This window comes from Sarcophilus harrisii, chromosome 3, assembly GCF_902635505.1.
Source record: "Sarcophilus harrisii chromosome 3, mSarHar1.11, whole genome shotgun sequence".
Lineage (NCBI taxonomy): Eukaryota > Metazoa > Chordata > Mammalia > Dasyuromorphia > Dasyuridae > Sarcophilus > Sarcophilus harrisii.
Window position 1 is genome coordinate 254,854,772 of NC_045428.1, and position 13,856 is coordinate 254,868,627.

A 13,856-nucleotide genomic window follows, 5' to 3' on the forward strand; every position below is an offset into this window, starting at 1 on the left:
AGAATAAAATGACTTTTCCCGATCACACAGTTTAAGAGATATATATCAAAGTCAGATTTGAATTCAAGAAGATGTATCTTCTACTGCTTTACCAACCTGATTAAAGGCACAATAAAAATGAACAAAATTACTCAGAGAGCCCACATTATTATGAATGCTATGAAGAAAAATGAACAAAAATTATGTCATAAATAGAATTCTTCAAACTAGAGTGAGAGAATTGAACAGCAGTCAAAAAGTAATAATAATAATCCAGAGTAGTTCCCAAGGGAAATGAAACTTTTAAAGAAGGTAATGAAGTTAAATCACTATTCACAATGTAGAATTGAAATAAATATAGAGATTACATATTTTAGAAGTCGCAACGTGGAATCTCTTCAAAGGATTAGAGGCTCTGTATCAAAATAACAGATCTAAAACAAGTAAGAGAAGGGGGAGCAAAAGGAAACAACTTCAAAACAATGCATGAATCCTGTACAAGCCAAGGTTATAGTTTTTGAAAATAGAATATATGTAAATAACTTAAGCATTATAGCTCTCCCAGGGAAAAAAAAACAATTAAAAAAAATCCTCATGGGGAAGGAATTTTTTTTTTCAAAAACTGCCTAATTTTTAAAGATAGTATAATACAAAGTAAAAGATTATTCAAAACAATAGATGACCATCTTGAAACCCTAATTCATATAGTGATTAAGTTATGCGGTTTCAATAATTAAAAAAAGTTTAAGCTTACAAAATTTTACAATTTCAAGATTAACTTGAACACTATTAGCAAACAGTGAAATATGCCAAAATAAATGGCATCTAAATTCATAAAGGGAAACAATTCCAAATAGATATAGAGAATTATAGGACACAGAAATGATAACAGGCTTTTATGTCTTCAGATCTGAATAATAAAAAGATAAAAATGAAAAATAGAAACATAGAAATATATAGAAATTCTAGTTGGGAAATTTACTGGTATCTTCTGAATAGGAACGTTAAAGAGTTAACATTACAGGGTACTTTAAAAATAGACTATATGTTAGAGTACAAAAATTAAAAAGTAACTTTAAAAAGCAGAAATATAATAGTTTATAAATTATTTGGGGCAAGCAATAATATTTATTTTTGCTAAGGCAATTGGAGTTAAGTGACTTGCCCAGGGTCACACAGCTAAGAAGTGTTAAGATGTTTGAGACCATATTTGAACTCAGGTCCTCCTGACTTTAGGGCTGGTGCTCTGTCTACTATATCACCTAGCTTGCCCCCCAAGCAATATTTTTAATATGGTTTCACTTTATAGGATGACTTAGAGTATTTGACCTTGACCAGATGAAATTGATCAAATTGTTTTCCTTAAGTACTTAAGATAAAAGTACTTTTTTAGTTTAATGTTAGATTTGTGATTTGTTTTGTTAAATTTTAATTCAGGGGAAAATTTTAAGAATAGATATTGCTCCTAGGAAATGTGTAAAAATTAAAGCTCTTTTAAAAGCACACTTCAATCATTGGTGTTATTATAGCAATTATTTGTGTTGAAGTGTTAGGCATTTTAAACATGATTCATAATGAAATATTAACTGTTTCACTGAAGAGCAAAGGAATGCATAGTCAAAAACGGAAAACAATGCCAAGAATTTGGAGAGGACTGCATTAAAATGGCCTAAATCCTTAGGAAATAGCAAAAACCACAGAAATACCTGACAACTTAAAAGGTTGTTATTGATTCCTGACAACTTAAAAGGTTGTTATTGATTCCTATATAGTATGGAGTGGACTTCTTAAAACTGAAAGAACATTAAAGAAAATTGTTTAAAAAAAAAAAAAAGAGAGAGAGAGAGAGTTACTAGCTAACTGAAGAAAAAAATATTTGTCCATAAGCAAAAACACTACAAAATATTAAATATTAGAAAGTGTAAATTTTTAGTAATGCAACAAACCTTTTCGTTCAAGGCTATCTTAGAACCATTGTCAGATGTCTTTGTGAACTAGTAAGATCTGTACATCTTGATGAGACTGCAAAACATCCACCCCTAAAATATCTTATTTCTAAGGGACCTGAAAGTCTTGGTTCTGTTTTAAGGAATGGTGAATTCTGCTCAATCTATTAATATAAAGAAACAGAATTGTTCTGAAATTAGAGAAATTCCCAAGTGTAAATGAAGCACCATAAAATTACCTTATATTGTAGCAAATATTATAAGAAGTAAGGAAATTCTTTCACGAGATGAAGAGAACATACTTCATTCCTCTGAGAATTCATCTAATTTAAACTCTCTCAAAAAAACCCATAGACTATAGTTTTAATAATTATAATCAAGGCTAGTTTAGGAAAAAATGGACTAGACTAATCATCAAATATATACATATATTTAATATTTATTGTGATAAAATAATTCAGGAGTATGTATCAAAAGTTTTGTGACCTCAGTATCAAATTATGTTGAACAAATTTTATAGAAAAAATACATAAAACTTTTTAAAGATGTAAAAATTAAGTTTTTAATAGTCTTATCCACAAATTTAATTATTTTTCTTTTGCACACAACTATATATTAAACACATCCTTTACAGATCATAACATAATGAAAGTGGTAATAAAAAGGGGGAACAAAATATACATACTTAGGACAAGAAAATATTAGCAGCTTGAATTACAAGAGTAAGGAAACAAGTCAGAGAAACATTAACTAAAAGGAAATGAAAATGAGACATTAATTACATCATAATTTTTGAGATATAAATAAAGCAGTCCTCAGAGGAAAAATACAAACTTTGTTCCTATTCTAATATATTACATGGTGTATAAGTGACCCTGGGCTCTTGAAGTATATAACAATGGAAGGTAAGCTCTGCATCTAGCCATGTTGGCACATCACCACTATACTGGCCACATAGGGATGTTTTTTTTTGGGTCGCAAAAGTTAAGGAAATGAAAATATAAGATGAACCTCATTCTTCTATAGACTCTTTCCATTTTTGTAGTGCTAGTGGGGAGAATGATAGAGGAGGAGGAGGCAGAAAATGCTAAAGGTCACAGAAGTTTCTAGAACACCAGAAAATGTAATTTAGCTCTTAGTACTCTAAATGTATCCTAGTTCATAATTTCAGAAACATGTGTTAACAGAACGGAGGGGATAGTATTAATGAAGCATACTCCACATAAATCAATGTTATATCTTAAGCTTCATCAGAGTAACCGAATGTTTGTGTTAGATAAGACCTCAGAGTCCACCTATGGATTGGATGTAGTCATGGATTCTATAGCTTTTCCTTCAAGATTTCTAGTATGAGGGAACCCAAGGAAGTCCACCTATATTTGGACAGCTCTGATTGTTTGGAATTTTTTCCTTACAATTCCACCTTGACTTTAACCTAGAAAAGAAAGTCTGAGTTGCTCTTTGATTTAAGAGAGCATATGATAAAAGCCCAGAAAATCTGGATAGGGGAGAGCACCCAACACTGAAATACCTCAAACTAAGAAGAACCTTTTAAAGTTTCAAAGGGTAGTGCTTTTATTTCTCTTTTTATGTTTTAGAGTAGTTATGTATGAGTCATAGGCAGTTGTGAAAGCACTCAAACAAGATGAAAATCTCAAATCAATAAATTCTCAATTGTCTGTTTACAAATAGTAAAAATTTTAAATCTCTGACCCTCTTTTTAAAGCTCAGTGTAATTCTCATATTATTAACCTCAACTACTCAGAATAATACTGACTAGTTTTAATACTGACCAGAGTAAGTGTAACTATAAAAGTAAATGTTGCAAAAGAAAAAAGAGAAAGAGAATGACATGCCAAAGTGAACAAGAAGTGATCCTGGGTTTATCTGATTGATATATTAAGTTATCTAAGCCATCTCTTTCCTTTATCAGTATGGTTGAGAATTAATTATATTTAGCTAACTAGTTTGTCATTTTTTAAAGTGTACCTTATTTTAATATATGGCATCACAATTTTTATAACTTATTTTTAATCATTTCAGACACATATGATGAGCCTGAATCCCACTGATCAATCTTTAAGATTGTCCCCAATTCAAAAACAAAAGGTAAAGTACTAATAGCTTTTTTAGAAAAATTTTTTTTTAGAAAGTGAGCATTTTTCCTTACTGGTCTCTTGGAAAACCTCAACAAATGTAAGTATTTACAAATACTTTGTAGCAAAAGAAAAAAAAAGAATTTACTTCAACATTTATTATTTAATATTGGATATATTCATATTTTAAAATTTTATTAGCTGCTTAGTAGCTTTCCTATTTAGGATTGTTGTCTTTTTTTTTTTTTTTTCCACAATAATGTAATCATAAGGCATTAAGATGACATTGTGTTATTTGCTGGCATAGTTGCCATGTAACCATAGTAAAAAAAAAAAAAAAGATGTTAACTTTTCTAAGACTTATTTATAAAATGATTGTAATATTTACACAGTGATGTGAGGAAAACTTATGTTTCTTAATTGCTAGTCAGTGATCATTCCTTAGCAAAGTTTTATGAATTCACAAAATTTTTTTAATATCAAAGTTTTCCTAATTGTTAAAACCTATAAACTCAAAAAAGATGATTGTCTGGCTCTCTCTTTCTTGCTATTCTCACTTCAGCTCCCTTGTGAGTTGGATTATAATCATGAAAGTCCCTGCTAAAGAATGTTAATATTTTACCAATCCACAGAATGGTTTGGACTGGGAAATACTAACTAGAAAATCTCATACGACTCAGAATCTAGAATATTTAAACACTGCATTGACAAGAGTTCAAAGATTACAGGAATATCTTTTATTTTTAAAAAGAAATAAATCTTTAAAGTTTGCAGAAAGAAAGTGTGTATGTATTACCAAATTAGTGAGTGAATAAAATTAAAGAGCACAAGATATGCTATAAATGATGAGGAAAGATGTTATATGACTTAAATGATGCTCTTTCTAATAGTCTTTAGTGTGGGCATTTAAGAATTGGGGGGAAGTGAGTACTTAGATATAGAAAGAAAAAATTACAAACTTTTATTTAAAAAAAAAAAGTAAAATCTTCGTTATTTGTCATGTTTTCCTGAGAATCATATAAATGAAAAAAAATTAAGAGTAGTGCAAAATAAAGATTCCTTGAGATGCTCACATCTTGTTAGCTATAAGACACGATAGAAAATAAGATGAACCCAAAAGTAGACCTCTAGTATCTTTGTCATTGTGTCTCATAATATCCTAGGATTTTTTCTCTCTCTCTCTCTGTGTGTGTGTGTGTGTGTGTGTGTGTGTGTGTGTGTGTGTGTGAAACGGGAGGGGGAGAAGGGGGAGGTATAGACAAAAAAGGAGGGTGCAAAATGGGAGGTGGTGAGGAGGAGGAGGGAGGAAGAGAGAGAGGCAGAGGAAAATTTTCCCAGTTTGGACCATTAAAAATATTTTTCTGAGTTAATAGATTATGAACTAGTAAAGTATTAATGTTTTAGTATAAGCCTGATATTTCATTGTTATAGAAAGACTTCCTGATGAGGAATTTACCTCTTCTATTGCAGATCAGGACTTGTTCTGCTCTTTATAGTAGTTTTTAGGATCATTTGCAGGTTAAATGACTTGCCCAGGGTCACAAGGCCAATGTGTGTCCAAGGCAAGACAAATTTTTGTTTAGATTATACCATCTCAATCAGTTCATTCTACTACTCCATACTGCCTCTTATATAAAATGGTTTAATGAAATAACCTAATCATAGTTCTAGAGTGGGAGGGACCCAAAATTTGTGTCTTTTCCAATCTTCTCATTTTACAATTAAAGAAATTGAGGCCCAGAGAGATTAAGCATCAGTGACATAAGTGTCAGATCAAGATGAGAATTGAATCTGTGTCCTCTGATTCCAAAATCAGTTCTTTTTCCATTGAACAACATAATAAGAGACAATTTGGGTCAGAAGTAATTGAATTTAATTTATTTGACACATAATAGTTACATGACCATGAATGGGCAAGTCATCCTTCACTGACCCAGGAATAACATAAATAGTATATTACAAATGGCTTGTATATATGGAGGGGGGTTTCCACACTGGGAATTTTCTAAACTGATGAAGTCATAAGTCTTATCAAAACAAACAAAAAAACAAAAACAAAAACAAAAAAACCCACCACAATAAAACTAGTAAAAAGAGAGCCATGCAAAACTTTTTAAGTTAATAGAAAATTATTTTGAAAGACCATCTTTTTTTTTCTGCCATAATTTGAAAAAATGATTGCATTTGAAGCCTTCTTTCCTCTACATGTTTTCATTCCATCAAGTCATTCTTTTAAAAAATTTTATTTTTCCTTTCATGTTTTTTTCTTTTCTTTTTAATTTTGTGCTTCTCATAGAATTGAAGAAAAATAAAAAATGTGAAACTGAAAATGAGGAAGATAGAAAGATTAAATTGTAACTCTTATGTAGGATTCTAGATTTTCTAATTTTTTTTAAGTCTATAAATCTAAAGTCTATAGGAATAGATTCATTTTTAGAAGAGCATCATTAATGAGAAAACAAACAGTAAGGTTGTAAAAATTATGAAATAGGAATACAAGTACATCATAGTAAATTAAAATGTGCTAAATTAGATCCATCACAAACTTTATGAGCACAGATTATGAAAAGGGAGAAAAGAACTGTCTTGTGAAATTTGAGATTTTTATTCTACTAGTGAATAATCTAAAAATGTAAAATCTAACCAAAATCTTAGAATAGATAAGCTATTTTTATCCACCAGAAATGTATGTTAACTAAATTCATCAAATTTACAGAATCTTGAAACAACCAAGAAAGAGGAGAAACACGAAACTTATACTGAAAACAATTCTGATACCGAATGTGAAAAAGGTAGTGGAGTTGAAGAGATGTCAGAGACTAGCAAAGAGAGGCAGACCCAGAATGAGTCTTTGGAGGAGGAGGAGCAAACAACAGAAGCTAAGTCACCTTCAGTCGAGAATATAAATAGTGACTTAGCTGAATTTGTACCAAAAGCAAATCCTGATGAAGAAATTTCAAAGACAGAGACACTTAAAAGTGAAGATGAGTTAATAAATACTGATGAGAGCTATTGTCACAAATTAGTGGAGGAGGAAAGTGATGAAGGAAATAGTCTAAAGAATTTAGAAACCATAGAAATGGCTTCTGACAATGAAGTAGAGCAAGACCTGACTCAGCAACTAGAAAGTCTAAAGGATGAAGGGAAGGAAAGAGAGAATTTAGAAAAAAATGATAATAAATCCTCTAATGGTCCACAGGATCAAGACATAAAGGAAGAACTTCCTCAGAATGAACCTAGTGAGACAAGTGAAATTAAAATTAAAGATGAAGAAAATGAAGGCTTTGTTGAAGAATTTATAAATGAGAAAGAAGATAAAATCTCTGACAATGAAAAAGAATCTGTAGAAGAGTCAGAAAATAACGAGGGTGAAAATGCTAGTGAACAGGATGTAGTTGAGAATTTTAAGGAATTTCAGTCAAATAAGGAATGTTATAATGAAGAAAAAGAAGTTAGTGAAAAGATAGATGACCAGCTATGTAACCTAGAGGGTGATGAGGAAGAGATTGAGGAACAGGCTGAAGAGGAAAAAATAGAAATAAATGCCAAAGTGGATGATGGAGATGGCCAAGTGATAGAGACTCAGGAAGGAGAAAAGATGAAGGGAGAAGAGGCATATAAGGAAGAGGCAGAGGAGATAGAGGAAGAAGAGGCAGAGGAAGAAGAGGCAGAGCCAGAGGAGGAAGAGCCAGAGGAGGCAGAGGCAGAGGCAGAAGCAGAAGCAGAGGCAGAGGCAGAGGCAGAAGCGGAGGGAAAGGCAGAGGCAGAAGCAGAGGCAGAGGTAGAGGCAAAGGCAGAGGAAGAAGAGGCTGAGGCAGAGGAGGAAGAGGCAGAGGCAGAGGAGGAAGAGGAACATGAAGAAGCTTTGGCTTCCTCAGTCGAGGAAAATATGGCTATAATTGAAGCAGAAGAGGAAGAAGCAGAGCAAGAGACAGGTGAAAGAGAGGAAAATGAAGAGGTGAGTGAAGTAGAGGGAGATTTGTGGGAAATAGAACAGAAACATAAGCTGGAAACTATTAAGAGCAGAGATGAAAGAGAATGTGAGGAAGAGGGCTGTGGAGTCAACACAGGACCAGAGTTGGGGGGAGAAGAAGAGGAAGTGGAAGAGGGAGAGGAAGAGGAAGAGGAGGAAGTGGGAGGGAAAGAGCAGGAGGAGGAGGAAGTGGGAGGGAAAAAGGAGGTAGGAGAAGAAGAGGAGGAGGTGGAAGAAGAGGAGGGAGAAGGGAAGGAAGAGGGAGAGGAAGTGGAGGAGGTGGAGGAAGAGGAGGAGGTAGAGGAAGAGGTGGGGGAAGAAAAGGAAGAAGAGATGGGGGAAGAGGAGGAAGAAGGGGAGGAGGAGGAAGAGGAAGAAAAAGAGGTAGAGGAGGAGGAGGAAGAGGAGGGGGAATTTGAAGGGGAAGAAGAGGATGAACATGATGAAAGGGGGGATGAGAAAGAAGACCATGAAGAGGAGGGAATGGGTGAAAGTGAGGAAGAGAAAAAGGTGAGTCAAATAAAAAGAACTATAAAATATGACAAAAATAAAATACATCTAAGAAACTCCAGTACCAAGTCACAGATGAGAGAAAGTAATATTCAGAGATCTAAAATGAAATCAAAGTCAAAGCAACATTTAGTGAATGGGTTATCAAATTCAAAACAATTTTGGAATAACGTACTCCCTCATTACCTGACATTGAGGTAATGGATTTGAAATTCTGATTTAATATTAGTGTTTTGCCAAATGAGTTTAGAATTTCAGGTTTTATTAAATTCTTAATGTAATGGTAATTAAATGAATGGCATTATATTACTGGTTACAACTTTGGGTATTAGTAAATTTATCAATTAGATAATTTAAATATCTTTTATGTGAACTTGTAACAGTACAAAGATATTAAGTAGTAACTATTCTTAGTGAAGAAAAATTTAGAAAAAATTTCTAAAATTGTTAAGAATTGGCATATACATTTGTATACATACCTAAGGATTCGAAAATTTTTTAAAAATATTGGTGAAAATCTTAACAAATTTAATGCCCCAAGATTTCAATTTTAGATTTAGCCTGACATTTATTGACCTTGTGAAAATGTGACATTGGATTTAAAACTATAATATATAAGGCAGATTATTAAAAAATAGTGCTTTCATTTTATTTTCTTTCATATTTATGTTTTTGTTTTCTAAAATCTTTTGGGTTTTTTTTTATAAAATTTTTCATTTCTTAAAACTAATCAATGCTAATTAAATACTCTTTAGAGGATATCTTTTTCATTGATTTGTGTTTATTCATTTAGGGAAATAATTTGCACCAAGAAAATAAAAAAAATATATATCCTCATTTATCAAATTTAGTACAAATGTATAAGTACCTTCAAGGGATAAATTTATTTGGATTGGTTATTTTCTAAGAATTAGTCACCAAATTGATTTAATTCCATACTTGATTTTAAATCATTTCTCTAAATGGTTAACATTTTAAGGTGATGTTAATTCCATGCATTATTGTTATTAATTTTGAGTAGAATAAAGATCTTTTACTGTTTATCTTTTCTAGCTTTCAAAATATTTTGTATTCTCCATCTCTGTTTATTATGTGTTCTCATTATATTATTCATTTTCACTCCTGTATTCTTCATTTTTATCTGTTTTTGTTGGAATATTTCAAATAAATTATTTGATTAAATTTGTGTAATTATTACTTTTAAAAAAAATATTCTCTTTTAGGTAAGTAACATTTACAGTAGTTATTTTCATTTTATCATTAGGTAAAACAGTGTATATAACACAACTCAAGCTATTTGATTTTCATCTACTTCTGAATCTTTTAAAATTTATCACGTTTCCTATTTGTTGCATATTTTATCTGAAATTATTTTTAATTAATAGAAATTGTTATAGTGAATGGGCTTCCTATGAACTTTTGTGTTATGCTTTCTGTGCATGAATCTTTTAAAAATTAGGATATATAGATAACAATGTGTTAGAAGGATTAAAAGCAAAGCAAGGTGAAATTCCCAGAAACAAAAAGATGAATATGTAACTGAATAAGAGCTCATTCTTAGCTTGATAGAAGTAAATCTATGCTAGCTTTGGTTTGTTCCCACCAGAATAGCTACAAACTAAATAATGAGTATTTGTATGAGCAGAATTGTAGGAAAATCACTGAGTCTGGAATATAGGCTCAACTTTGATTCAACTAATCAACTAATTTTTGATTCAACCTGCAGCTAATGCAATTCACTTAATTTGTCTTAGCTTCATTTTTCTGTTTTGTAAAATGGAGTTGGAATAGATTATTTCTAATGCTTCTTTTAGTCCTACCATGTTATGATTCTTTAGGCAAAATTGTATTGTCTTATCATTTGGTAAAGTGATTTTTAAAAAGTAGCATTAATTATTTCCCTGATACTAATCTTCATTTTATTAGCATTTCCCCTTCAGCCTCCCTTCTCTACCATTCATAACTCTTTTATTCTTTCCTCTCTCAACTTGCCAGGTAAAAACAATCAGTATGCAATTTCTTACCTCCTCCTGTATTACCAAAGTAGTGGCATTGTTGGTGGAGAAAAGATGATGTATGCAACACATTAGAAAAATAAACAGGAATTGGTAATAAATTGCATATGGGGACTAAAAAGTTGTAAACGTAGGGACTGGTGGGATGCTGGTGCCCTTGACGGTAATGGGAGAGTTCAAAATGGGAAGAGGGAAAAGTTAATTTAAGATGTCTTATCAACCTGTTTGAAGTGTCCAATAAGGAATTGAAGATGAGTCTAGAGGTGAGGAGAGAGAATATGTATAGATCTGGGAATCATCAGCATAGATAGTAATTGAATCCATGGGAACTAATAATAAAACTAAGCAAAGTAGTACAGAGATACAAAAGAAGAGGATCCAGGCCTGGGATAATCTGCTGTTAATCAGGTGGGACCTGGATAAAGAATATTAGAGACGGAGCAGAGATCAGGAGAAACAGGTTAAAAAAAATATGGAGATACTCTTGAGTATATTAAAGAAAGTGATTGGCAGTGTCAGAAGCAGTAGAGAAATAAAAAAGGATGACTATTAAGAAAGGACATTAGATTTGGCAAATAAGAAATCATTGGGGAGAGTAATTTTCATTCAGTTATGAGGTTGGAAGCCAAACTGCAGAATTAAGAGTGGGAGGTATCTATGATTTATGGCCTTTTCAAGAAGTTTAGCCACTTAGAAGGAGGACAATAGCCAATAGGGATCCATGGATCAAATGAAGACTTTGGTAGGATGAGGGAGGCAGTGGGCTTGTTTGTTGGCATAAGAAAGAAGCCAGGAGAAAGGGAGAGATCCATGAGAGAGGTAATTTATCAGAAAAGATGGAATGAAATGGGATCACTTTTGCTTGTAGAGTGGTTAGTCTTGCCAAGAAAGGCTTTTGTGAAACATGGTTAAGGAGGAAATTTAGTGGCAGATGGTATCTGGGTGATAAAAGATGAGGAGAGAAAAGGGAACTCTTGACAGTTGTTCTCAAAGTAAACCATAAAGCAGCGTGGTGCAAAATAAACTGTAGTGCGTGGAATAGTTAGATGAAAAACGATTTCATTGAAGTAGTGAGGCTCTAATGGAGGTTATGTAATGTAAATTTGTAGTGAATCAAGTTAGCATGATTTCTCATGATTTTCTCAGACTTCATTCAGAAGCATCTGAGTAGGAGCAAAGGCAGCAAAAGAGTGGGAATAATCTATAGCTAATAAGGCTTGAGAGGGCAAGACTGGGATATAGAATAAGGAGATAAGGGACTAGAGAGAAGAGAGTGTTAATGTTCACCATAGGATCATGAAAGGGAAGGAAGGACAATGTAACTAATGCAGGAGTGATAACTTGAAAAAGAAATGAGGAATAGAGGAATTGGAGAGCATGGTGAGGTTGAATAACAGGGTTTGAGGTTTCAAGACAAAGGAAGAATTGGAAAGCTAAAGATTGTGGCCAGTTAAACTGTTTGATTGCCTTAGAAGGTTCTTATTTTCCTTTCCTACTATTGATAGGTTTAGAGGAAGTGGTAGAAGAAGTATGATCAGCATCCAATTTCTTAGGATACTCTCTCCAAGTGATTTTTAATGTGTAAATAAGATTTTTGTATAATTTGAGAAAGAAAAGAGGAGCAAAATAAGGATAATGAGCCAATTTTTAGATCACAATTTAAGCATGTTGAGAAAAATGTAAAAATCTGGAGAATTTGGAAGAAAATCTTAAATTTTGAAGACTATAACTTATTAACACACACATACATACAATTGGTTTAAGAGAAAATATTTCTAGAAATATTAAAATATTTCCTCAAGAATTCCGTTACTAAATTACAATAAGAGTAATCAAAAAATCCAAAAAGAGAAAGAGGATGAATTGGAGAGATTTTTCATATAAAGAAAAATAACAAGATAATAGTAAAGAATATGTAAAAAATGCATATGAGGACTCTGGCTCACAGAGGGAAAAGAGTAAATGAATTAAAAGTTACCGAAACTACATTAACTATCAAAAGATAATTTTATAATCAAAATCATTAAAATATAAGTTATGTAATAAATATTTGGTATAAGAAATTGAATGTATGCTATATCATAAAAACTTTATACTTATTTCATTATTTATTACTCTAATCTTGTGAAAGATTAAAAATAATAGCTACCATTAACATAGTGTTTACTATGTTTCAGGCACTGTCCCAAAGTGCTTTATAAATATTATCTTATTTGAATTTCATAACAATCTTGAGAAATAGGTGCTGCTGTTATTATGAGGAGAGATGGAGGTTAAGTGACTTGCCTAGGGTCACATAGCTGGTAAGTGTCTGAAGCCAGATACTAAACTGTTGCTCCCATTGAACGGTAATAGCTTGGTATTAGACAAACTCTTATTAACTTGATACTTGTTGCACAGAGCACTGAGCAGATCCAACCAGTGCTAGGATCCTCATTTTGTTGTTCTCTTACCTCTTACTTTTAGAGTAGATAGCTGGTGACAAAGAATCTACCTTTAAAAGTTAATTTGTACACTGTCATATGGTGACATAGCAAACAAATCTAAGGCAGGAAAAAGCATAAATTGCTTTTAATGATGGTTTGTTCTTTAAAATGTGAAAACAATGAGGAAAATTGCTATTTTGAAACCAATCATTGCCAAGAACTAGTTGCTGAAGGAGAAATAATGGGAAATTTGAGGAAGGAAAGAAAGTAGCAAATCTTATCTTAGAATTTATTACAGGGAAAGAAAAGGAAATTGGATGTATTTTGATATGTGCCCTATATTTAGACGAAGCCACATGGCATAATGCTAATAATACATAAGACTTGGACTCACAAAGACCTGGATTTGAATCCTGTTTCAGATGATTACAATTGTAGCTATACAAGCAGGATTGTCACTTAACTCCAACTCAGTTTATTTATATATAAAAAGAGTATAATTGTATCTCAGGTTTTTTGAGAGTCTAATAAAATGATGAATAAAAAGTGCATACTTTAAAGTGCTGTATAATTGCCAACTTTAATTTCAAAGAAATCATAAATAGAATCCCATAAACTAAAATTCTTTATGGAAAATAACCTCATGAGCCCCTTGAGAAGTTATCAGGAAAGAAATTCTGAATATATTAAGAAAAACAGTACCAGTGGGGAGAGAATGAGAGGCAGAAGGCTGGTCTGATGCTATTTTTTTTTTTTTTTTTTTGGCTAAGGAGAATGATCTTTAGTCTGTAAAGAGATTTTAAGTGTCTAATAGAGAGTTGGGATTCAAGATAAGAGTTCTGGCCTTCATTAATTTAGATCAGGTTACCAAAACAACTAGTAAATATGATTGCCTTTTTACGGGATGGAAT

At 32.1% G+C, this 13,856-nt stretch overlaps 1 protein-coding gene across 2 annotated transcripts in view; it reads left to right on the plus strand.

Moving 5' to 3' along the window:
• RPGR (retinitis pigmentosa GTPase regulator) overlaps positions 1 to 13,856 on the plus strand; it is an 86,076-nt gene that overhangs the window by 56,442 nt on the left and 15,778 nt on the right. For both annotated transcript variants that reach the window (XM_031959432.1, XM_031959431.1), the window contains exons 13-14: positions 3,969 to 4,034; positions 6,738 to 7,979. In XM_031959432.1, the coding sequence (XP_031815292.1) occupies positions 3,969 to 4,034; positions 6,738 to 7,979 (1,308 nt within the window). The remainder of the gene's footprint in view (positions 1 to 3,968; positions 4,035 to 6,737; positions 7,980 to 13,856) is intronic.